At 37.3% G+C, this 25,491-nt stretch overlaps 1 protein-coding gene across 40 annotated transcripts in view; it reads left to right on the top strand.

The window, feature by feature from the left end:
* Positions 1 to 25,491, top strand: part of TCF4 (transcription factor 4) — a 366,378-nt gene that overhangs the window by 214,604 nt on the left and 126,283 nt on the right. For 27 of the 40 annotated variants that reach the window (XM_054461452.2, XM_063653718.1, XM_054461462.2 and 24 more), the window contains 2 exons: positions 24,070 to 24,199; positions 24,661 to 24,710. In XM_054461452.2, coding sequence (XP_054317427.1) covers positions 24,070 to 24,199; positions 24,661 to 24,710 — 180 coding nt within the window. The remainder of the gene's footprint in view (positions 1 to 24,069; positions 24,200 to 24,660; positions 24,711 to 25,491) is intronic. The other 13 variants (XM_054461458.2, XM_054461465.2, XM_063653728.1 and 10 more) reach the window with 1 other exon arrangement.

The following is a 25,491-nucleotide window of genomic DNA, read 5'->3' as shown; positions in this document are numbered from 1 at the left end:
GTCTATTTTGTTGTTTTATGTGGCATTTTGGTGGCTAAATTCCTTGTATCCCATCTTATCTAGGGATGTTGTTTGTTTCAAGGTTCTACCTTGAGAGGAGCCTGGCATTTTCTTTTTTGTGTGCTGCTTTGCCTAGTTGACATCTTGGCTTTATGTGCTCCTGTTGAATGCATTGGGAAATTTTCTTTCTTCTTTCTATGTCCTGAAATAGCTTATATAATAGGGGAATTTTTGATATTTCAGGGAAATTGCGTGGGACTTGTTCTTTTTTTTTTTTTTTTTGAGACAGGGCCTCACTCTATCCTCAAAACTGGAATGGAGTGCAGTGGTGTGATCATGGCTCACTGCAGTCTCTACCTCCCGAGTAGCTGAGAGTATAGGCACATGCCACCACTCCCACTAATTTTTGTATTTTTTTGTGGGGGCGGGGTTTCGCCATGTTACTCATGCTGGTCTTGAACTCCTGGACTTAGCCATCTGCCTGCCTTAGCCTCCCAAAGTGCTGGGATTACAAATGTGAGCCACCGTGCCTGGCAAGACTGGTACTTTAGAACTGGATTTTTTACTAACTTTTCAATTTCTGTTTCTTTGTGTTTCAATTGTGATAGTTTTTGTTATCCTAGAAAACATCCATTTTCCAGACTTTAAAATTTGCTACATAAAATTATACATACTTTCTCTTGTTTTAAAAAACTCCTTATCTATTTAGCAAATATATTTTGTAATTATGTTGATTTCTGTGTTCTCTCTTTTTGTTTTTCCTTACCCTTGCCAGAGGTTTGTCTGTTTTCTTTGTTTTTTTCAAGTACTTTCTTTTGGTTTCATTGACAATCTACATTTTGTTTTATCTAAATTTAATAAATTTTAAATTTTATTAATTCGTCATATTTAAATATGTTGCACTTTTTCTAGCTTTTTATATTGTATGTTTTGTTCATTTAATTTTTATTTTTACATCTTGCAATTTAAGGCCATTATTTTTCATTGGTTGCAGCTTTGGCTGCATCCCTTAGATTTTCTTATATACAGTTATCACTATCATTTATTTGTGTATTGTTTTAAATGTTATTTTGCGTTCTTGTGTAGTTCAAGAGTTACTTAAAACACTGTTTTTACATTCCCACTTTAATAAAATGTTTTTCGTGTTGGCAGTGCTACTGTGGTTTTGTTTTTACTATTTTATTTTATTGCATTCTGAGTGGGGAAATGGCATGGATATTTCCTACTTTTGGAGTAATCTAGTAGGATTTTTAAAAATGCTTAGTTTTTTTTTAAGCATTTCATATGCATTTGAAAATAATGAATACTGTTTCCCTATTTTATTATTATTATTATTATTTTATTTTTTTGAGATGGAGTCTCACTCTGTCACTCATGCTGGAGTGTAGTGGTGGGATCTCAGCTCACTGCAACCTCCGGCTCCCGGTTTCAAGCAGTCTTCCCACCTCAGCCTCCCAAGTAGCTGGGATCACAAGCATGCGCCACCAACCTGGCTAATTTTTGTTTTTTCAGTAGAGATGGGGCTTCATCATTTTGGCCAGCCTGGTCTCAAATTCCTGACCTCAACTGACCTTCCCACCTCAGCCTCCCAAACTGCTGGGATTGCAGGCATGAGCCACTGCACCTGGCCTATTTTCTCTATTTTAATGTATTAAACCTTTTATTACTTATTTTCCTTCTAATTGATTTAAATTTCTGAGAGGTATTTGTTCTAGTCCTCTACTTTGATTATGGATTTACCAACCACTCAGGGTATTTATATTTTTAAAAATATACCTCAAAGCTATATCATAAATGATTAGAAGTTCATGAATATTTTATATTTTTGATGGACTATAAGTTTCATCAGTATGAAATATCCACCTTTTTTGTTTTTTTACATTTTTGCCTTAGATTGGCTTTCAATGTATAGTAGTGTTCTCTACGTGCTTTATTTTTGTAGATTTTATATTACATATATTTTATATATTTTTATTTTTCATATTCTATGTCTGTTTTATTTTTGATGGTTCGTTATACACAGCATTTAGCTTTACATTTTTCTAGCCTAATGTGACAGCCACTGTAATTTAGTTGAGGAATATAATATCCAAATAAACATAGTTCAATTTTCTTTTTTTCCTTGGCTTGATCACATTTCCTTTGTTTTATATTTTTTGCTGCTTAAAAAAAAAAGTCTTTTTTTTTTCTAATGGTACAGAAATTATACATCTTATTTCTTGTGAAAGTTATTCTTGCCTTTCTAACTCACATATTTCAAATTATATATCTCTATTAGAGTCTAAAGCTGTTTGGTGTCTGTATCTTTCCTAAAAAAGACGACGGAGAGTCTTAGCACATTTTTAATTACTGAGTCTCTCCCTGTGTTCCTCCCCTTTACCTCTCATGTTGAGGTTGGTTATGTTTCCTTTTTGATGTTTTAAATTGCATCAACAGTCACACAGAGTCTGCTAGCGTTTCCTTACTCCATCTTGCTAATTTTTGTGGACCATGTTGTTCTGTTTTTTTTGGTTTATTTGTCGTTATGCAGTTATATATCCTTATGTAATTTTTTTCAGAAGTGTGGGGGTATAAATTTTCAGAGTCTTTGCATTTTCTAAATTGCCTGTAGTTAGCTCACCGTTTTGAAGGCAAGTTTGGCTACATATAAAATTTGAGTTTTAAAGCCTTGTATCCCCTTTTTCTGTTACATTTTTGTTCTGGCTTGCCTTGCAGCTCTAAATGTAGCACCCCAATTAATCACTCTGATTATTGCATCAGACTCCACTCCAGCTCCATGTATGTATTGACCCTGGGATTGGAGCATCCTGGATTTAGCTGTTTCCTTGCAGTCTTCTTGATTGGCTGCTGCTTTTTGGTTCATGATTTATTTATTTTTCCTCTATAGAACAAATCCATCTACTTTTATCTTTAAGAATATTTCAAAATTGTTGTTCCACCGAAGGTACTCTTCTTTATTTTCTGGCACTATTTGGCATGTGTATCTCTTCTAAATTCACACACACACATACACACACACCCAGTATCATTTATGACGTATGAGGTTAGAGGAAAAGTAGAAGCTTATGTTTAATCTACCATTCCAAGCCAACCCCTTTATATGCTTTCAAATACATTCTAAATGCTTTCAAATACAGTACCTTATAAGGAAGGAGATGCTATTGTTCTCCTTTTATAAATTAGAAAACTGAGAGGTTATAAGTCATTTTATTTATTTATTCTTTCATTTATTTCTCCATTAATCCATTGGCTAAATTTGCATTGATTATCTGCTATGTATAAGCAGCCCTCAGTGCCAGAGACACAAAACCCCAGCTTCCAGGACCTCACAGCTGAGAGTGGAAGCAAGTGGGTAACAATAGAGACTTGTGTCAATAATTTCAGTGTAGGGTGGATTTCAGTTGCATGCGTGTTTGAGACACGTGCTAGGTGCAGAGGAACCTGGGGAGAGGCATCTCTATGTCAGACTTCCCAGTGGAAGTGTTGAGGAGTGTTTCCCGGCAGAAGTGTTGTCATTGATTAAAATCCACGCTGTAAATGTAGGCATGAGTTGACTGCTGTGCTCTTGGTATCTAGTAAAGTGCCTGGTCCCTGGTTGGCACTTAAAAAAAATAAGTGAATGAACAAACAAAGCTTCCTTGGCTCTCACCGAAGCACTCCTTTTGTTCTAACATATGTGATCGTCTCCACAGGCATGATTTCTTTATTTCTCCAAGCATCTCTATGAGTAGGTACAGTGAGGGTCTCCTGTCCACAAATGAAGAGGCCAAGGCTGTGGGGAGTTAAGTGTCTTGTCTAAGGAGGCTTGGATCCCAGGTTCCTCTGACTCCCTACAGGCAAGACTCCTACTGGCCCTATGGCCCCCTCATCTAGATTATTTTAGCCACTTTTTTCAAACTCTTTCCTGCCCTCTGAACATGTTTCTACCAAGACCAAGTATCACAAACTAATGAAGAAGTATAACTGGCTGCCTCCTGGAGGAGGTATTAAGAAGCATACAGTGGCCAAAGTGGAGGAGGAATAAAAATACCTCCAGAGACCTCAATAATACCAAAATAGCTGGTCACCCCATATATGTCTAAGCTTTGATACAGCCTTTCTACATGACACGTAGACATTCAGGTTTGAATCAGGGCAGGTCACTTGCAATGTCTCAATTCAATGCAAAAGTTATAAGAAAAATAACATTTCCCCCCAAATAAGTACATAGCATACTATAAAACATTCTCAAAAACTTTGTAAAGGAAACAAATTTTACAGTTTAACTCATACCTACTTCACTTCCTTCTCCCTCTGCTGTTCTCTGTTCATTATTTCCCTACTTAGTAACTGGCTCTTAGTTAACATTTTCATGGCCTCACCCCCACACCTTTTTAGTTGGTCTCTTTTTTGTGCAAATTGATTTTATTCCTATCTAAGGAGACGCTTTCATCCTTTTTTTCATGCTTTGAGGCCTCACTAGATGACTGCACTCTAATTTTTAGGGGGAGAGTTGTCATTTGCACTATATGTACAGTCTGAGTATCCTAAAATTCTTGTTTTGAGAAAAACATCCTCATGGTGAGCAGCCCATTTTGAATTAGGAGGACTGGCTAAGGTGCTCACTTAAGCTCTTTGTACTTTTGTTCAGTCAGTTGAGTGTTTGTTACATCTATCTGTCTATATGTCTGTCTGTCTATCTATCTATCTATCTATCTATCTATCTATCTATCTCCCTCCCTCCCTCCCCCCTCTCCCTCCCTCCCTATGTATTCAGCCCAGGCTGGAGCAGTGGTGCAATCACAGCTCACCATCCCCTTGACCTCCCAGACTCAAGTGATCCTCTCACCTCAGCCTCCTAAGTAGCTGGAACCACAGGTGTGCACCACCATACCTGGCTATTTTTTTTTTCTATTTTATTTTCTGTAGAGACCGAGTCTTGCTGTGTTGCTTAGGCTGCTTTCAAACTCCTGGGCTCAAGCGATCCTCCTGCCTCAGCCCCACAAAGTGCTGGGATTACAGGCATGAGTCATTGCGCCCGGCCATCTCTTTTTAACATAATGTTGAGATTGGGGTCAGACTGTGCTGGTTGTGGGTAAAGCTATTGCAGCCTTCCAGCTCTGAAGGCCTGTCCTCCATGATGGGATGGTCAGGCTGGTACCTGAGACCAGTGTTGGAGGCAGCGGCAGCTTCCCTTTGATCTATTGCAGAATGCATTTTCAAACACACACACACACACACACACACAAAACTCTGATGTTCACTTTTTAATTGAAAGCTAAAAGTGCCCAGCTCCTTTCTGCAGATTGACAAGCTGATATTTGAGCAGTAGCTAAAGAACCCAGTTTAGTAAGCTACTGAATTTTGACGTTTATAAACATTTAATGAATACATTTTTATTTATGTCAGCTTAAAAAATACAGCTGCTGATATCTGCCCCCCCAACAACTTTTTTTGTCTTAATGCCAAAATTAGAATATTTAAATATTTTAAAATTTCCTGATGAGCACCTGTGCAGGTGTGAGGGCAGCATGAATTCACAGGGAGAGTGTATGAAGTTGGTTATCTTGATGTGCTTGTGGGGAATGTGTATTTCCTTGCAAGGACTGTCACGTGCTACCTGATCCTCTTTCATGGACCTCAGCCACTTTCGTCTCGAACTTGAAAAGGAAACCGGCACTGTGGCACAGGGGCCAAAGGGACACATTTGTAGCCTTGTCCTCAAATCAAGTGGGACTTCTGGTTCTTTCTCTGACCATCTGCTTGACCCTCAGTCTGGTGTCTCCAAGGAGTGTGTCTCTGTGGCAGTTTAAAAAATTCTGTTACACTGAGAAAGAGAAAAAATGTAAATCTTAAAGGATTCAGTAGATTTTTAACCCCACTGCTGGTGTTGAGAAGACAGTTCGAGTCTTAATCTCTTTCCTTAAGTTTCAAAACATGTAGGATTTATGTTATTGACATGTCAAACTTTTTGTACTTATTCATAATGGAAGGTTTCAATACACACAAAAATAGAGTATTATAAGATGCGCTACTATATATTCATTATCCAGTTTCAACAGATGTCGCCATTTTCCCAGTCTTTTGTTATATAGTATCCCCTTCACTTTATGTTCCTGAAATATTTTAAGGCAAAGCCTCGACAGCATGTTATTTCACCTATAAATATTTCAGAAGCATCTCTAACAAATAAGCCCCCTCCTTTGTTTTACATAGCCATGGTGCCATATCACAGCTAGCAAGACTATCAGGAATTCTTAATAGTATTAAGAACTGACGTTCCTCAGTTGTCTCACAAATGCCTTTTTACAGCTGGCATGTTTGAATCAGAATCCAAACCAGGTTCACACATTGCATTTGATTATCAAGACTTTGAAGTGTTCTTAAAATCTACAACATGGCCAGTGTCCCTCTTTTTAAATATTAAAACCGGGTCCATTTTCCTGTAGAAAGCCCACATTACGGATTTGGCTTATTGCTTCTTTGTGGTGTCGTATACCATGTTCATCTGTTCTCCATACTTCCTGTAAGCTGAGACTTGCATTTAGGGCAAGCTTGTCTAACCCATGGCCCACGGGACGCATGTGGCCCAACACAAATTTGAAAACTTTCTTAAAACACCATGGGTTTTTTTTTTTTTTTTTTTTTAAGAAGACCAATTCTGTTTGCAGTGTATGAATGTCTAGGTGAGGCTGGGTTAATGGGGAGAGTGAGACTAACATAACATCTATAAATCTCATGACTTTTTGTTGTTGTTGTCATTTGTTTTGTTTTTGGAGTTGGAGTCTCTCTCTGTCACCCAGGCTGGAGTGCAGTGGCACAATCTCAGCTCACTGCAACCTCCGCCTCCTGGGTTCAAGTGATTCTCCTGTCTCAGCCTCCCAGGTAGCTGGGATTACAGGCACGTGCCACCATGCTAATTTTTGTATTTTTAGTAGAGTCGGGGTTTCTCCATGTTGGCCAGGCTGTTCTTGAACTCGTGACCTCAGGTGATCCACCCACCTTGGCCTCCCACAGTGCTGGGATTACAGGCATGAGCCACCGTGCCCAGTTGAAAACAGTATGAGGTTTTTTCATGGGTAATCTTGGATATGTTATTTGCTTCACTCAAGAAATAGTATGGGCCATTCGTTTCTCAAGATGCTTAGATTGTTCAGTGAGTTCATGTGCTGCCCACCAGATCTCCCTAATACAGAGTTTTACATTATCTTTCACCTGTTTGTTTTAGGATCTGTTGATGATTATTTCATTGGAGGTTGCAAAATAGCCATAAGTAAATTGATTTAATGAAGCTTATTCTCCTTACTAAATCTTATCTAGAGTCTGACTATCTATTAATCATTCATTTTTGCATATTTTTACAGCTTTTGGGGGGTATTTTACATTCTTTCTTCTGTTTGAATATATAGGGTGCCTTGCAGACCTCACTAATTTCACTAGAAGAGGCAAGTGTTTAAATCCTACTTTTCTAATATATTTCCTTGTTCATGTTTTCCTGCACATTCATAAATGAGGAGGACGTTGATTTGTCAGTTATCTTCAGCGCTTAGAATAGTTGCTGAAACGTGACAAGAATGTTTATGGAAGAAATTACCTTATGGGTTGTACATGTCCTCTAAAGACATCATATGCACTCCTACATTGCATTGGTGAAGGGGCCACCAAACAGCAGAATCCTGAAACTTGGTTGAACTATGAAAATGTTCTTGATATGTTATAATTTCCTCAACCCCTTTAGCCAGTATTGGCCATTCAGGCAAAGGAATAAAGTTCCAAGACTTGTACTGTATGTTTGCAGAAGGAGGGAGGATGGCAGATAGGTTTGTGTGTGTTGGGATGGAGAAAGTATACAAATAAACTAATTAATAACAATTGTTTTTATATTTATATTATACATATACACACGCGCATACATATAAGCACACATAATTAATCACACCCATGAGCACATGTACACAGCTGGTCTACACCAGATTGCCCTAACAATTTTAGAGTTGTGTGCTGAAAAATTTTAGAGGAATTTGGCTTTGAATGTGCAATATGTATTACAGAGCAAAGATCACCTTGGGTCCTAGGGGAGATGATTTTCATCTCTACCACATGAGTAAAACCTGGGTGATTAAACCATAAATTATTTTGGGTATATAGAACTTTCTTCAAATAACACTTAAAATTAAATGTCCAGGTAAGTAATTTTCAAATCAGAACAACCAAAATTGTTAATAGTTATGATCATGCTTATATACATATGAAAATGTGTATGTATATGGAAATATGGAAATTTGTGTATAAGCATGCTCTTCAGTAAATCAAAAAATGACCATGGAGCAAATGTATGAAAATGCTCACCAGCAATGAAAAAAATGATCCTATGGCAAACAATAAAGTAAAATGCTACACTGTCTTCCTGTAGAGGACCTACTAGGTTTGGACAAACTGGCTGTGCTCAAATACATGTGCCAAAATTGAGCAGGCTGGGTGTCAATATTCTAAGGGAATTGAAAGACGCTTTTTCTTTAAATAGGTTTAGGTGTTGACATTATCTCTAAAAGTAATTAAAAGATGATTGAGGTAGTAAATTTTCTTTTAAGCCATGCCTTTAAGCACATTGTAGGAAAAGGACTGTTAAACGCCACAGTCTCTTATTTAGAACCCTTGGGGCCATAGGTATTTCACAATTTAAGAATCATTTGCATTTTATGAAGTTAATATGGTATATATAACATGTCCTGTGTAACTCCCCAGTGAAGTCTGAAACAGCCACAATGTATATATAGATTATTATTTCTATAGCAAAACATATGAATAGATACACCTAGTAAGACAAAAACAAAAATTGTAGATATGTAGATATTCTCATATTAGTTCAGGTTTTGTCACAAACTAGCTTTCAAACCTTCTGGAATTTTATAATTGAGGGAAAGAGATTGTGAACCTTCAAATGAACAAATAAATAAATATCTACTTTTTCTGAAGAAAAACAAAAGCCAAATAACAAATAAATCAAGAATCACTTTTCATGGTTTTTAAACTCCTCAAATAAATGTCTTCCTTCTTTCAGTTCGTAGAAGATTTAGAATTATAAAATAAAGAAGGCCTATCCACATGGTCTATATATGTGTTATATATATATATATATATATATATATATATATATATATATATATGTATATATAGTATATATAAAAACAGTTTTAGAATTAGCTCCTCCGATACAAAAATAGTTTTTTGTTGTTGTTTTTTGTTTTGCTTTGTTTTTTTTTTTTTGTTTTTTTTTTTTTTGAGATGGAGTTTTGCTCTTGTTGTCCAGGCTGGAGTGCAATGGCGCGATCTCAGCTCAGTGCAACCTCTGCCTTCCGAGTTCAAGCGATTCTCCTGCCTCACCCTCCTCAGTAGCTGGAATAACAGGCATGCATCATTAATTTTTTTGTATTTTTAGTAGAGATGGGGTTTCACCATGTTGGCCAGGCTGGTCTTGAACTCCTGACCTCAGGTGATCCACTCGCCTTGGCCTCCAAAAGTGCTGGGATCGTAGGCATGAGCCACTGTGCCCAGCCAAAACTTTAGATTTTTATCCTGTTTGTGCCTCAAAGCCTATTCAGTTGAAAGGCTGATGGGCTCACTCTAAGGTCCATTGTTGGCTGGGGGAGAGCATTAGGGAGCTGACTTTTGGCAGATGAGGAAAACAGCATGATCACTGCTTTGTGCCACTCTGCTTTGCGGAATTGACCCATTCCGAAGTTGTTCTCACTCCACAGCAATGCAGGCATTTATCTAGTGCTTCTACAAGAAATAATTTGGGCAAAAGCAGTAAGGAAGTAAGCCTTAACAGAAAAGTGGGACCCAGCAATAGGAGAATCTACACATCTGCTAAGCCCAGCCATCATATATATTTGTATATATATTTATATCTATATATGGAGGATATATATAAATATATATATATATTTTGGAGATGGAGTCTCACACTGTTGCCTAGGCTAGAGTGCAGTGGCATGATCTTGGCTCACTTTAACCTCCGCCTCCTGAGTTCAAGCAATTCTCCTGCCTCAGCCTCTTGAGTAGCTGGGACTACAGGTGCATGCCGCCACACCCGGCTAATTTTTTGTATTTTTGATAGAGACAGAGTTTCACCGTATTAGCCAGGATGGTCTCGATCTCCTGACCTTGTGATCTGCCCGCCTCAGTTCCCAAAGTGCTGGGATTACAGGCATGAGCCAACATGCCCAGCCCTTATATATTTTTAATGTGCATTAGTAAATTATAAATAATGACAGTCTCCATGTGGAAAATGAAAATCAAATTAGCTTATACATTTTCAAAAATCAGTCAAGTGGTCTTGTCTCATATATATAGACTTTGAAAGATTTGTTTTCAGTACATTCTATAGAAGGCTCTTGAACATCTGATAGACTCCCCTGGCAGCTTTCACCTGCTGTGTGCATGCACAGATATAATCAACTTAGTCTTTATCTTGCAGTAAACAAAGTTCAAGAGAGGTTTCTGAAATGAAGATAATCTTCATTCTGCCTTTTGCTACTACCTAAAGTTCCCTTGCAGGACTCTGTAAAGTTACTCAGGTTATATTTTTTATAACAAATATAAACTACAGAATTTGCCAGAATGAGAAATATTCTGATGAACATCATGATTTGACTGAGGATGGAGGAATTGTAGAGAATGGTTAAACTTAAAGATACTTTTTAGAAAAACAGGTCATGTGCTACAGAAGCTACTTTTAAAAACATGCTTTTTTCATTAAATGTAAATTTACCACATTATTTTATATATCTTCATTAATTTAACTCCTGCTAGGCTTTTCTAAATTTTCACAGACATAATGTTACCATAGGCATCTATGCACACATATTTTTATACACTTGTCCAATATTATCCATAGAGTTAAAATTTTTAACTTGAAACTTCTAAGTCAGAAGGCATATGCTTTTAATATTTTGCAGTACATTTTAACTTGCCTTCCAAAAAGTTTATACCAGATTACATTCCCTTTAGCTATATATGAAAGTGAACTTCCTCACTGGCAGTTGAAAATTTGTCTTATTTTAATTTGCCAAATAGCTTGTCATTTATTTATTGCCAAATTTCAAATTCATTCCTTTTATAAAGGAATGGTTCATGTCCTTCCCCAGTCTATTTAGTTTTATTCTTACTACAATATAAGAGCTTTTTATTTATTAAGAGTAGTTATCTTTTCATTAAATATTTGTTAAGAAAGATTTTTGTTCAACTTTGTGTGGTTTGGATAATGTTTTCATTTATTTTTTATTTATTTATTTATTTAGAGACAGAGTGACACTCTGTCACCCAGGCTGGAGTGCAGTGGCACGATCTTGGTTCACTACAAACTTCGCCTCCCAGGTTCAGGCGATTCTCCTGCCTCAGCCTCTCTAATAGCTGGGATTACAGGCGTGCACTACCACGCCTGGTTAATTTTTGTGTTTTTAGTAGAGACATGGGGTTTCGCCGTGTTGGCCAGGCTGATCTTGAACTCCTAACCTCAAATGATCCACCCGCCTTGGCCTCCCAAAGTGCTGAGATTACAGGCATGAGCTACCGCGCCAAGCTGGGTAATGTTTTGAAAAACAAGTATGTAGTTTGGGTCTCAATATGTTCTAATTTTTCTAGCTCTAATGTCATAGCTAACAAAGGCCATCTCTACTTAATTGCTTATACTTATTCTCGGGCTTTTATGTTTTAACCTTTGCATTTAAACATATTTTAGTATAAAGTGTGAAGCAAAAAACGTAAATTTTCCCCCTTAAATGCTAAACAAACTTTAGTTACCATTTATTGAATAATTTATCATTTTCTCATTGATTTTTTTTTTTCAATGACAGCCTTGCCATAAATCTTTCTGTAATATTTCCTGATCTGGCAGCAGCCGCACATTGCTTTAATTTACTTTGTTTAAAATGTATGTATTCTCAACTTACATCTTTGTAAAAATTTTCTTAACTATTATCATGCATTAATATTCCAGATAAGCTTTAGAATTCATGTCTTCTCTACCCTATCCATTTTTCTGTCTTTGGAATTTGTTTGAATTTGCATTAAAGTCTCCTTTAATTTTGAGTCATCCAATCACATTTATGCAAGTACTTTCCTGGGAAATATTTGTGTGAAAAGATTTTCTTTTAAAAATTGATATACAAGATTATTTCGGTCTTTTAAAAGTGTTTATACTGCTGAATCCTTTCATGATTTTTGTTAAACTGGCTTGTGAACTAGTTCAGCAAGTCAGTGTCATATGCTGAATATCTAAATATATTTATAATGAGAAATATAAGAAAACATAATAAGAATATTTCTGTCTTACATCCATGGAGAGAAAATAGAATATTTATAAATGCAAGTGCTCTACAATTACTCTAAGGAAACTTAAAGATCACAGTCCTATTCTAACTCTGTAAAGTTATTTGCTTGTTTGTTATTTTAATAGCATCTTTCTCATAAACATTTAAGGCTGGTTATAAAGTTATGTGTGTGAATATTGAGTAAACCAAATGATTGGAGGCTAGTTATTTTTACAAAGATTTTATGGAATAAGCAAGTTCGGAATGGATTTCGAAAAAGAGACAGTCCCTGTTTAAGTGTGGAAGGGACATTGGAGCCCAAAGGTCGGGGTCAGATACATGTTTTCTTCTTTTATTTTTATTTTTATTTTTTTATTTTTCCTTTCTTCCTTCCTTCCTTCCTTCCTTCCTTCCTTCCTTCCTTCCTTCCTTCCTTCCTTCCTCCCTCCCTCCTTCCCTCCCTCCCTCCCTCTTTTTTTTTTTTTGTTTTTGGAGACAAAGTCTCATTCTGTTGCCCAGGCTGGAGTGCAGTGGTGTGATCATAACTCACCGCAGCCGCCAACTCCTGAGCTCTTGGGCTCAAGTGATCTTCCCACCTTGGCCTCTGAAAATGCTGGGATTACAGGCATGAGCCATTACACCTGGCCATTTTCTTTTGACTAGAGCTGAGGTTCTGAAACTAGCAGTCATTGGAGATAAGACAGGAGAAGACAGTTGGGAGGCTCCAAGCATGTGATTTCAGGATAAGCATGAGTTGATTATTGAGAATTTCAGATGTGAGATTTCCAGGAACAGTGTGAGTCCAGAAGATGTAAGAAAGATCAGTGGAATTCACACAGTTTGGTTATTCACGCATCTTCGAATATTTTTCAGATAATCTTGGGCGGATACTTCAGTTATTTCTGCCTCAGGCCACCTTATTTGTAAAGCAATATTAGTAGAATCCCCTCCTTGAGGGGTTCTTCATATTAAATAAGTTGCATAGCCAACAACCTGAAGCATATCAAGCACTGTGTAGATATTTGCTGTTATTTGTATGATTGCTGCCATTTACTGAGTGGCATCCTGGGCTGGTGCTTGGGACTCAACAGTGAGGACATTCCCTCCCACATCTGCCTGTAATGCTAAGGCCTTGTGATAGGGAGTGGCCTGAAGCCCGGGGTAGAGGAGCGGACCTCCCCAGCTACATTGGGGAAGGAGTCTCAAGGAGATGACATCTGACCAGTCCTCATGGTTGTTTGCAAGTGGCTTCTCTGCTGTGGAATGGGAAGAAAGGGTCTTCCAGGAAGAGGGGTTAGCTTTTGTAAAAGTGCAGAGAAATGTTTGTATGAGCAAGAGAGTAATTAGGGAACCGTGAGCAATTCCATGTGACTCTGACTATAGGTAGGCTGCAGGGAAGGGAAGAGACAGATGAGGACTGTCTTCCTAGTGCCTAGAACAGTGGCTGACTCATAGTAGGTATTCGGTGCATCTTAGTGGAGAAATGTGTGGAAGAGGAAAGAGAGGGCTGGGAGGTAGATTCCTACTAGATTGGCCATGGGTGGAGCTGGGGGCTCAGATTTTCAAGCTCTGAAGTTTGGTCTGCTTGAAGGAACAGGAGCAGCTCTGGATTTTAGAAGGCCAATTCTGTCCACAGTGTACCAGTGTTCTAGGTGAGGTTAGATGATGGGGAGAGAGAAGTCTGAAGATAGCATCCATAAATCTCATGACATTTCTATCCCAGCAGTGCAATCGAACCTTGAGAATATGTTCTATAGCTTTCTTTTAGAAAAAGGGTTGGCAGGCCAGGTGTGGTGGCTCAGGCCTGTAATCCCAGCACTTTGGGAGGCCAACGCGGGTGGATCACGAGGTCAAGAGGTTGAAACCATCCTGACCAACATGGTGAAACCCCATCTCAACTAAAAATACAAAAATTAGCTGGGCATGGTGGCTTGCACCTGTATTCCCAGCTACTCGGGAGGCTGAGGCTTGAACCTGGGAGTCGGAGGTTGCAGTGAGCCAAGATCGCGCCACTGCACTCCAGCCTGGAGGCAGAGTAAGACTTCTCTCAAAAAAAAAAAAAAGAGGTGGGGGGGGGGGGTTAGCAAATTATGGCTTAAGGCCAAATCCAACCAACAGCTTCTTTTTATAAATAAAATTTTACTGGAACACTGTCTGACCTGTTTATTTATGTATTATGTATGGTTGATTTAGTGTAACAATGGCAGAGTTGGGTATTTGCAACAGAGACCACATGGCCAGCAATGACTAAAATATTTTCTATCTGGTCCTTCAAGAAAAATGTTTGGTGACCTCAGTGTTAGAAGATTGTTTTTAGGTATTTGATGGTGCCATTCTGGAAAAGTTGGCATTGTCGGAAGAGTTCAAATTGATGCATGTGTAGCCTAAGAAAAATGGGGCCATATCACTTCCTATGAAGAAACACACCAAAATTTTAATTCAATTCTTAAGTTGTTGTCTTGATTATCTAAGTTCTATCTCTAGTCTCCTATGGCTGTTTTTGTGGCTTTGACCCTAGCTGACCCAGCCTATTGTCAGTAGTTAGGAAGGTAGATTCCAAGTGCTCAATGTCATGTTAAGACTTCCTTGCTACCTACTAAGGGGAGTCATTTTTTTAGCCAGCTGTTTTAAGTTCTCCTAACCTATTTCATATGCTACGTTCCCACAATAACCATTCCCTTCTCTTGCCATTTCTTTGTCCTCTCTCCTGCAATGTTTCTTCTACTGAAAGAATATGGCACTACTGAATCTGTTTCTCCTGGGCAGTGCTTGCATTATCCCTACTGTTCCAAATTCTTTTTAGAATCGGGCCCTTTGAGTGAATGATGAACCATTCAATAGCCCCATGTACTATAGAAATTTAACCATTTTCAACCAAACCTGTCATAGATAAGAACAAAGGTAAGCCATCATGTGTCTAGAAAAACATACAACTGATTTCCTCACAGACATTACAAGTTCTTACTCTTCAAATGTACTTTAAAGGACTGAGAGTGTAATTAGGAATCAGCAGAAGTTTTGTGGAAAAGAGGCATTGAGCCTTTTGCATATTAAGGATCAAATTTTATGTTTTGTATGAAGCATTCATGAGGTGATGTTCTTAAAAACCACTCCAGAGGCACAGGAGGAATGCTGAGGACAAGACTGAATATAGAGATGGAGGAATTACGTGTCTACTGGGTAGAGATGGAGAAGGCATATTTATACTAGTGATGGTTGAAATCATGCAAGCATCTTCCATAGCTAATAAATTATCTTATTCAGTTGGCCTTTACTGAGGGCATACTGTGTACCGGGGCCCACTCTGTTGGATGCCAGTAATACAAAGATGATTGGAGCTCACTTTCTGCCCTTGAGGATCCCACAGATTAGAAAGGAGGAAAAAGAGTTACTTTCCATACAAGGCTATAAATGTTACAACAGTTGAATTTTTCAGATGAAGTGGAAGGAAACGTCTAGAAGGAAGAGGACTGAAATGAAAGAAGACTGGGGGAAAAGAAATAATAATAAACAAAAAGAAAAAGAATTTGAACCTTTTTAGAGAAGATGATTGACCCCATTGTGGAGATCAAGATTAAAGATGAATGGCAGGCAGCTGTGGAGAGCAGAGGTGGAGGTAGTGGGAGGATCAGACTAAAGAACTGAGATTTCAGTTGTCCAAGCGGGCATGCTGTTTTACAGCCTCATGTGTCTTGGGCCTATTAGAAATATATATAATCTATCTATGCATGACTTATATATCATACATCGTATCATTTCATCCAAACTTACATTATAATATAACACATTCTGTATTAGTATATAGTAAGATTTTAAAATATACAACATATTTAAATATACTCCTTACAATTAAACCTCAGTAAGTGCTAGGAACTTTGCTAAGCACTTTGTATTATCTAACTGAATTCTTACCATGGGTAGACATTCTTATACAACATTTCCCAGACAAGGAGGTTTGCCCACCAAGGTTAGATAGATTGTCCAGGATTATCCAGGGGGTAAGTGGCACTCACACCAGGGCTTGTCTGACCCTACTTAATTAGATGGGCTCCTATGAAGTAAATTTTAGGATAAGCTCTTGACTTAAAAATGAGCCTTCTAATGGTTGTGGGAGGGGGAGAAAAAAACAAATATACAGAAGATAGTGGATGAGTGTGGAGCAGAGAACTAGCATAGGCTTTGAAGTCAAGCCTAACTGAATTCCCAGCTTGGCTCCTCTGCTTGCCAGCCACATTGCCTTGGTCAGGTCCCATAACCACTCTGAATGTCCCCATCTGTACATTGGGGTTTGTAGCATCTGCCTTGTTAGCATGTAAAGGATCTGCACCTGTGCCTGGCACTTAGTGGACACTGTGACTTGTAGCTGCTGCTGCTCCTGCTATACCTACCGTCCTTGCCACTCTTCTTATATTCACATCCATCCATCCTCCTCCTCCTCATACTACTATTACTACCTATGCTAATACTATGGTGGTTATTATGAGCAGTAGTAGTAGTTGGAATGCCTCAAAGATAAGATTTATGCTAAAAAACAGAAGCACAGTAGTTATTTAAGCCCTCGATTTGATCAATAGCATTGGTTCTGCATTTACTTCAATATTTAGTGAGCATTTGCCATGGCAGGTCTCTGTGCCAGGCACTGTAGAAAGTTAAAACATGAGAAGTCATTTCCTCTTTTAGCTGCCATATCCACTAGTTTGACCTTTACGCCATGTACTCTTGGTCAGATATTCAAGAAAGAATCTTGGGAAGTAAAGAGTTAGTGCTCATCGAGTGCAGACTGGCTTGAAGCTGTGCATAGCTTTGGAAGGAATGTCAGAACTTAAATAACTTCAGGATGAGTTGAGGATTATATTGAGCATTTACTACTTCTCCAGATGATCTCAATTTCTGCCCATCATGTGATGGATGTGTCACCTTATTTACAGGTGCAGATTGTTAGAGGGACACTTTGTTTTAGTGATATCTTACAGAGTTGGCCATTAGGCTATAATTGAGCCTTTATGTGGGATGCTGGGTAGGCCACATGGCCCTGGTTCCTGTTTCCAGGGAGGCCAACCTACATAAAAATGGCTGTCATATATCGTTGCTCGGAGGGGCAGATATTTACAACAACCTTGAAATGGAACTTCCACCCAATATGATGAAGACTGACTTGCGACAGTTTGATGTGCCTTTACTTTGCTAAAATAGCAACCTGGCCAAATATATTTTTCAGCACATTTATTATAGCTACATGTTTATATTTATAGCAAAAGTGTTGCTAATTCCCTAGTATGTTAACAGGTCGTATTCAAATTGTTCTATTTTTACTTTGGCACAAAATTGCTGAAGGAAACATTTTTAAGGCAAGTAGTGATTATAGCATATCAACTCACTACATAGTGAATTATATATTAAATGAACTTCCTGAACTGAGAAGGAGCTTAAACTGACAAAGAAGATAGTTATCTTAAATTCTGTGTGGTTTACATAAGATTTCTTCAAATCCATTTTTTATTATAGGTTACTGATTGCCTCAAAGTTTTCTTTATGCTAAATTTCTACCTTCCTGCCAACAAATATAATCCCCCTTTTAATATGTAATAGATGACCTGGGATTCCAGAATGGATTTTCAGAAACCATCAAAAAACCTCCTCACTTTAGTGTATACAATAAATAATATATTCTTTTTAAAAAATATGAGAGTCAAATAGGTATATGCGTAAACCTTGCCAACCCTTGGGCAGTTGTAATTTCCATACCAAAATGCATGAGTCTTTACTTGACTGTTACTCTGTTATACATTAAGTACTAGTTACCATGGCAACCTTTGCATCACATTATGACATTTAAATATAAGGTGGTGTGTTTCCTTATAAGGAAAGACAATGTATTTGAATTTTTGAGTGTTTAGTGAAATACAATCACTACTAAAATAAATAATTTTGTTTAAGGCAATTGATTTCTTTGGGAATTACGTACATTTCCAACCAAACCTATGGAGTGCATTCATTTATTTTTATTTTTTTGTGATGTCATGGAGAAGTAAAAGATATTTTTTTAAAACACTTGATAAGTATCACATAAAAATTCATTAAATGCCTATAATTACCCTTGTAAGCGGCAAAACACAAAATTGAACCATATTTGAGGTTATTTATCAGTGACCAATACTGTAGCAAGAGTTCAAATGTAACATCACAAGATTTTTCTTATTTTTGTATGTCTAGTTGGTTAACTGTAACTAGTTTTGATCTTACCTATAGTTGAATTAATAGTAGCAGTTTGCTCATGCGTGCAAAAGCAAAATTAAAGGAGCCGCTGAACTCATCCTTGTGGCAGTTCCGGGAACATGGCCACTTAAATTTAATTATGAAGGTTGTTGGGCAATTTCTTTATTACATATGGAAAAAACCTAGTCATTTCTTGTTGCCAGTGTAGCTCTAGGCCATGAGGCTATCATCTTTGTTATGTAGACTCCCATATATAACTCATTTTTAACTTTTTATAGTAACTTTTCCAAATTATTATCACAGCTTGTACTTTTTAATCTGAAAATAGAGAATCTAATGATCACTCATAACTTTTGATGCATCTTTTCAATAATAGTCAGTGGATTGTAATATGGGACTATTTTGTGTGGGACATAAGGAAGAGGTAAGCTCTGTGCTGGACCCTGGCTCTGCAGAACATTTTACATATGTTGTTTCATCTATTCCTGATAACCCTATGATAGAGCTCTTATTAGTCCCTTTTTACAGAGGAAGAAAATGTGGTTTAGAGCAGTTGCATAACTAACCCCCAAATACATTGTCTGTATTTCTTTGAGCTAAGGTTCAACCAGATTGGTCTGACCTTAAAACCCTCCCTGTTTCCTTAATAGATTTGAATTCTACTTCTGACTTGTTACAGACACAATGTGCATCACATGTTTAATGTAGAAATAAAAAACACTGACAAAAAACCTTTACAAATATTTGCTAAATAATAATTTCAATAATTTGTATTTCTCTACAGCACAGCATTTTTTTAAGTCCCTGATTTGCAAAATATCTTAGTCTTTGTAAGTTGCCCAAGTCCTCTTTTGTTGAAACCAAGCATAAGACAGAAATAAAAATAAATTATAAAGGTGTACTCTTGGACCTTCAGGAATCAGGAAAGAAGACTGTCCAAAGACTGACCTTCAATTTTGAGCTTTGAAGTTCAAAAGCGGACAGGTGGAAATATTGTGTTCTTCATTGCCCTTTGGTGCAAGATATATTCTAGGTTGCAGAGTAAGTGCCAACAGCAGCAAAATTATCGCCCCCCTCCTGCTACTGTAGTAAGTCAGCAATGGCCCTTCTGTGGTCAGAATGGCACATTCAGCAGCAACTATTCGACAGGGATTTACAGAAACTTCCCCATGGCTGTTAGGAATCTTATTCAGCAGTGTCTTTGAAAACCCGATTCTGTGCAGAATTAACTATGTAGAAATGACCTCGGTTGTGATAAAAGGTATTTTAAACAAATCTAACTTGTAATTTCACTCAATGTGTATTTTGCATTTAATTCCACAAAGTCTGGTAGATACCTACACATATATTTTGCATTCATAAGTTTTATAGTGGTTCAGAATTTTTTTCCATATTAACATTTTAAAAAATCCTGGCTTTATAGAGTCAGTTCACCATACAAAGCCACTATACATCACTTAGGTTTGTGATGAAAGAATGGAATTGCAGCTGTGTGAGTACTAGAATACCCAAACATGAATTAGACTCACAAGCATTTGGCAATAGTTCAGAAAAGGAGCTTAATCTGGTTTCATCTGAGACTGCTTTTCTCTGTTCTGCAACATCCCCCCAAGATGTTGTGTCTGATACTGGATCACAACGTAATGGAAGTGACGCAGAATCGAGAAAGCCCCGAGAAACCAGGGGCACATTTGCTTTTCTCCAGAGATTTTCTTTCTCCTACTTCTTTTTTCCCCTCTTCCAGGTTCCAACTCTGAAATTCAAGGTCATTCACCTATTAGATGCATTAATTATAAGCCAAAAAAGCAGTATTCATCGTACTCTGATCTCAGTCATATCTATAATTAAGTGTAAATATAATCTTCCTTTTTAGAAATGTACCACCCACCCATTACATTTAAAGTGCTGACTGAAATGAAATAATAGTTCAGAGCAAGATGATTTTAGTTTAACTAGAAAAAAGTTGATAATTTAAGCTTCAAGCAGTGAGTTCTATTTTTGATTACCATTCAGTTATAAATCTAATTTGAGATATATGCTGCTTTTCTGTTACTCAAGTTTAATTCATGGTTTGCTTTCTTGGTTGTATAAGCAAAGTTCAGTGGTTGATCAAGGCTGTTAAGAAGCTCCCCTGAAAAGGAATGGGGGCAGGGTTGAGAATGTGTTCGAAAGACATTCTGAGACCTATATCTGATGTAAAACAAACAAATCTGATGTAAAACAAACAACAAAATTTTAATTGAAAAAGACACTCACAGAGTGCTGTATTTGGGGATTTGAGTGGCCAAGTTAGGAATGGCCATTTGCAGGGGAATTGGCTGCAGAGGGTGAACCCCAAAACATTCCAACCTGGTTGATAAAGTCAGTGTGTTTTGTTTTTTGGTTACGGTATTTTAGGTCTTTTGGGAAAAAAAATAGGAGCGAGTAAGGGGAAGGGCTTGTCTCATCACACTGTGGACAGTTAAGCAAAATGCTAAACTATGGGTTTAAGATTTACAGGTTAGCTCTGCCAGATGCCACATCTGCCTCCAGTGTTTCCTGGCAGATTCGGGCAGCCTACTACTGGGACCCAGCATAACCGCAGAACATGAGCTTGCACAATGTGAAAAACCTAAAACCATTATAATCCTATTTAAGGCCAGGATGAATTTGCCCATTTTGAAAGTAGACGTAGTTTTCAAGCTTAACTTTTATTAAGCAGAAACTTGTCTTCAGAGCTATATCTATATATGCAGGTAAATTCATAATATAAACAAATACCTTATCCATTTTGTGCAAAATTTAATTTACTTTAAATCAAACGCCATTCACTTTTTAAAATTCATAAACTCAGGTTTTTCAGCCAGTGGAAAATTTATCTTTCTCATTGCTACAGAGAGTTAAGTATGTGACGTAAAGGCCAGACAATAGTAAATGGTCATTGTTCACTTTATAAGTATACTGTACAATAAGAACACATATATTTTTATCTTCATTTTCCCTAAGGAGGTGTTTAGGGCCCCCTTAAATGTGAGGAAATGTTTATTTTTGTTGCTTTAGAAGAATGATTCTATTGTCCAAGTGAGAAAGAAATAGGAACAAACAGGTCTAAGGAGAAAGAAACAGGAATGTGCTTTGTGAAAAAAATAAAGAGTAACAGGAACCACTAAAGGTTTGTAAGTGCTATCTGGTCCTAGTGCTATGTTACTGCACATAGTCCTTGCGCCTGCATATGTAAGAGCTGGATGTGTGATTTATTATGACTGGCCCATGAAATTATTTTCTTTTAAGTTAACAACAATAAGGTCAACCACAGCCTGTACCTGTTTTGTAGTTATCATTTTATATTTTTCACAGCTCTAATGTGAATGCTGCTAAAAGACAGTATAGCAAGTGTGTGTTTTTAGGTTGACCCCTTGAATGCATTTAATTTCTTGAGAGTGAAAACCTTTGCCACCACGACCAAGAGGAATTAACCAATGGTTAAACTCATTTAAAAACACAAGCAAGCATTTCAACATATTTGCTCAGCCATTTTCTGAATATTTTATATACTTCTAGAAAAAGAAAAATGAAGAAATAGGGGTGATTTGTGTCTAGAATACGAAGTTATTTTCAAACTCCTCTTTCCAATGAAATGAAGACTCATTCGTAGATTTACCAAACTGTAAGGAGGTTGTGATTTCAAATCATTCACAGCTTTATTGATGGAAATTTCAAAGAAAACTTGGACACAGACTTCACTGTAACTTTCTTTGTTAATAAGAAATGCCAAGAGTGAAATTTAGGTTGAGATTCAAAAATTTTTGAATGCCACTCCTAAATGATAAATTATTTGTTACTAGATTTCTGATTTATGCAAAACTTTATTATAATAAGCCTTATGTTTTAGTTTGTCATTGTGTAGTGTTTTCATATGTCTCATAAGTTCAAAAGAGGCAATAGTTGAGCATGCAGATGTCAGATTTTTATCTGATAAATCTGGTTTTATCAGGTATTTATGTGGTAAACATTAAGATACTAGCAGTGAGTTTATTACTCAAAATGTGCTTTCAATCTGAAATCTCATCCTTGAAGTTGTATTTTGAAGTAATGCTTATTACATATCTCTTGAAAAAGTCTTAAACTGGAATCAGTAAAGGCGAGCTTGTCAGTAGCTGATTAGTCCTTTATATATGACTCATCCAACACTCAGAAAAACCCCTTGGAATAGAGAGGTTCTCTTTATGATATTTAGCTATATGGCGGTGGAAAGGGGAGGTTTGAATTTTTGATTTTCCAGCTTATGGGTCATATTTGACCAACTGCTTTCACTAGAAGACATGCCACTTTGTTGAGCTATTTAGGAATCAAAAAGACTGTCTTAATTTAAAACAAGGACCCTTTGTTTTAGTTGGTGACTGCCTTGTGAAATTTTTCAGTTCTCAGCGGGTTAACCAGGGAACAGGGGCAGAGTCATAATTGGCCTATTTAGAGTATTTTGCATGTGAATAGTGTGTTAGTGAAGCATCCCTAAGTCTGTTGTGAGTGACATGGTGATTAGAATTTAGATTAGGGAAAACACATTCTGTACTTTATCAAGGACAGTAATTAGTTCAGTCAGTAAAAGTTGATTACAAGTAACGATAAAGTTAGATTTTTAGTACTTAATTTTAAAATTTCTTTATTAAACAGTAAATTTGTTCTTAATATAAATGGTACTATCTACTCTTGTTTTATTGCATATTAGAATAATTAAAAGAACAATGTGTTCAATGCAGAGTATAATCAGGCGATTTATATATTATGGGTAAGTTTCTATGTAGTTTTTAGAAAATGTAATATTATATAATCTTTCTGATGTCATCATTTTTAAAAGTTTAATAATTGTCACACTGTGATAGGTTATTGTGGAAGTTTTGTAGTGTTCAGGTAAATGTTTAATCTGTGGGATGTGTCTTAGCTTCCGATAGACCTCAAGGGGGCATTCTGAAGTCCTTTGTGGCTGTTAGCATGGAATATCTGCTATTTCTGTAATTTTGAGAGTTAGTGTGAGGATTTGAATTTCCTCTTGGTTCAGTTGGCATTTTCTCTTCTGTGGGTGCTATGTCAGTTCGTGGAGAATCATGATATGCGGTACAGAGAGGCAGGGTTCTCAGTCGAGTTCATAGGCTACACTTAACCCCAGTGTATGCAGCCGGGGGAAGTTGTGTGCATTCACAAAATGAGATTCTTCTTGTTAAGGAAGGGGATGAATAGTTCCCAGATATGAGCCTCAGCCTAGAGAAAGGAAACATTAGTCTTATATAAATGCCATTTGTTTTGTGAAATGAAAACGTGAGTCATCTTAAAAGACTTAAAAAATATATTGTTTAAAGGGAATCATCTACTTTCCTCCTAAAAGTAAAGAATTAAAAATTCACAAACTTTGTGATAGCTTCTTAGACTGCCTTTCTTTTGGGTTTTTGTTTTGTTTTAATTGTCTCAGCTTAGCAGATGCTGTTTGCTTTATTGCATTGGTTTAAGTACTAACAATCAGTTGGGAGGTGGTGAAAGTAAAAAATTAACCTTATATGTTTGTTTTCCCTTTTTAACCTTTCAGCAGAGTCTCCTTGGAGGTGACATGGATATGGGCAACCCAGGAACCCTTTCGCCCACCAAACCTGGTTCCCAGTACTATCAGTATTCTAGCAATAATCCTCGAAGGAGGCCTCTTCACAGTAGTGCCATGGGTAAGGTATTCCTTTGTTTGAATGCCTGAGGGATGATTATGCCTTTTTTTTTTTCTTTCTTTCTTTCTTTAAAATATCACCCTCCCATCCTACCTCCCACCCCAAGAAAACCATAAAATTTGGCTCAGTTGTCAGCCTGGAGACTTCCCCCCAGCACACTGAGTAGGTACGTTAACAACTTATGATAGCAGAACTTTTTTGGTGTCTGCTTATTTCTAGTTTTCTCTTAGCTGCCCCCATAAGGAAGCTATTAAAAGATCAAAGTAGCAAAAGTTAAATATCTTCATTTTTATGAACAAAGTAGAATTTGATTTCTGCTAGAATCAAATGTGATCGTGGTAACTACACTTTGCTAAGGTAATGATTTAAGGAAACGTGGTATCATCTAGAAGTCTTTGTGGTTTAATCTATCTTAGGAAAATGGGCATTTGGGAGCTGACACCATCTTCATTTTCTTTCAGAGGTACAGACAAAGAAAGTTCGAAAAGTTCCTCCAGGTTTGCCATCTTCAGTAAGTACTGCTTGTTTCTGCTTTGTATATTGCTTATTTTGTTCTGTTTTGTATTGATGGGAAGGAGATAGAAGTAAATGAGTTTCCATGCGCCCAGAGCAGCACGTTTATCTAGAAGGCAGATGAGGTAGAAATGACCTGCACATCCAGCCACCTGACCCACATTGGAGTGATTAATTGCACTTCCTGGAAGACTGGGTGGTTATGTTGATATTCAGCAGGTTAAGCTCTAAAGAGAGCCTTGAAAAGGTGCCTGAAGTTTGAGGAGTTTTACCTGTACTGGGCTTTCAAGAGAATCAGTTTTAGTTTCATGTGTTGGTTAAATTCTTTGTCAGTATTATGATGATTTATGGATTTGCATGCGAAAGGAGATTTGTGGAGAGGATTTAGGAAAAATTTACATGGGTTTCAGCCCAGAGTGCAGGAAGAATGTCTCTATTTTCTGGAGAAGTTGCTGAATAAAGGCTGCAAAGGTAGCTGCATCAGTAGCCATTTGTGTCTTTACTACCAGGTGACAACTAGAAGTAGTCAGCTGTAACCAAGGGCATTCTGGGTCTTTTTAATAGCTGGAGCTCTATGCAGAAGTTGCTAATATTCCCCACCCACCCCCAGGTCCCTAGCACAGCAAAAGTTGGTTGTGATCACAGCTCAATACATGATATGATATTTTGAATTCTTATGTTCCTAGATAATTGTATTTAATTTTGTTTGGGACTAGTCCATTTCTAGTAATTTTCTCCTCGTATAAAATGCAAACATAGTTTCCTCTCTTCTTTCTTTG

Source organism: Pongo pygmaeus, chromosome 17 (genome assembly GCF_028885625.2).
Source record: "Pongo pygmaeus isolate AG05252 chromosome 17, NHGRI_mPonPyg2-v2.0_pri, whole genome shotgun sequence".
NCBI classification, from domain to species: Eukaryota; Metazoa; Chordata; class Mammalia; order Primates; family Hominidae; genus Pongo; species Pongo pygmaeus.
This window is presented reverse-complemented; position numbering and strand designations above follow the sequence as displayed.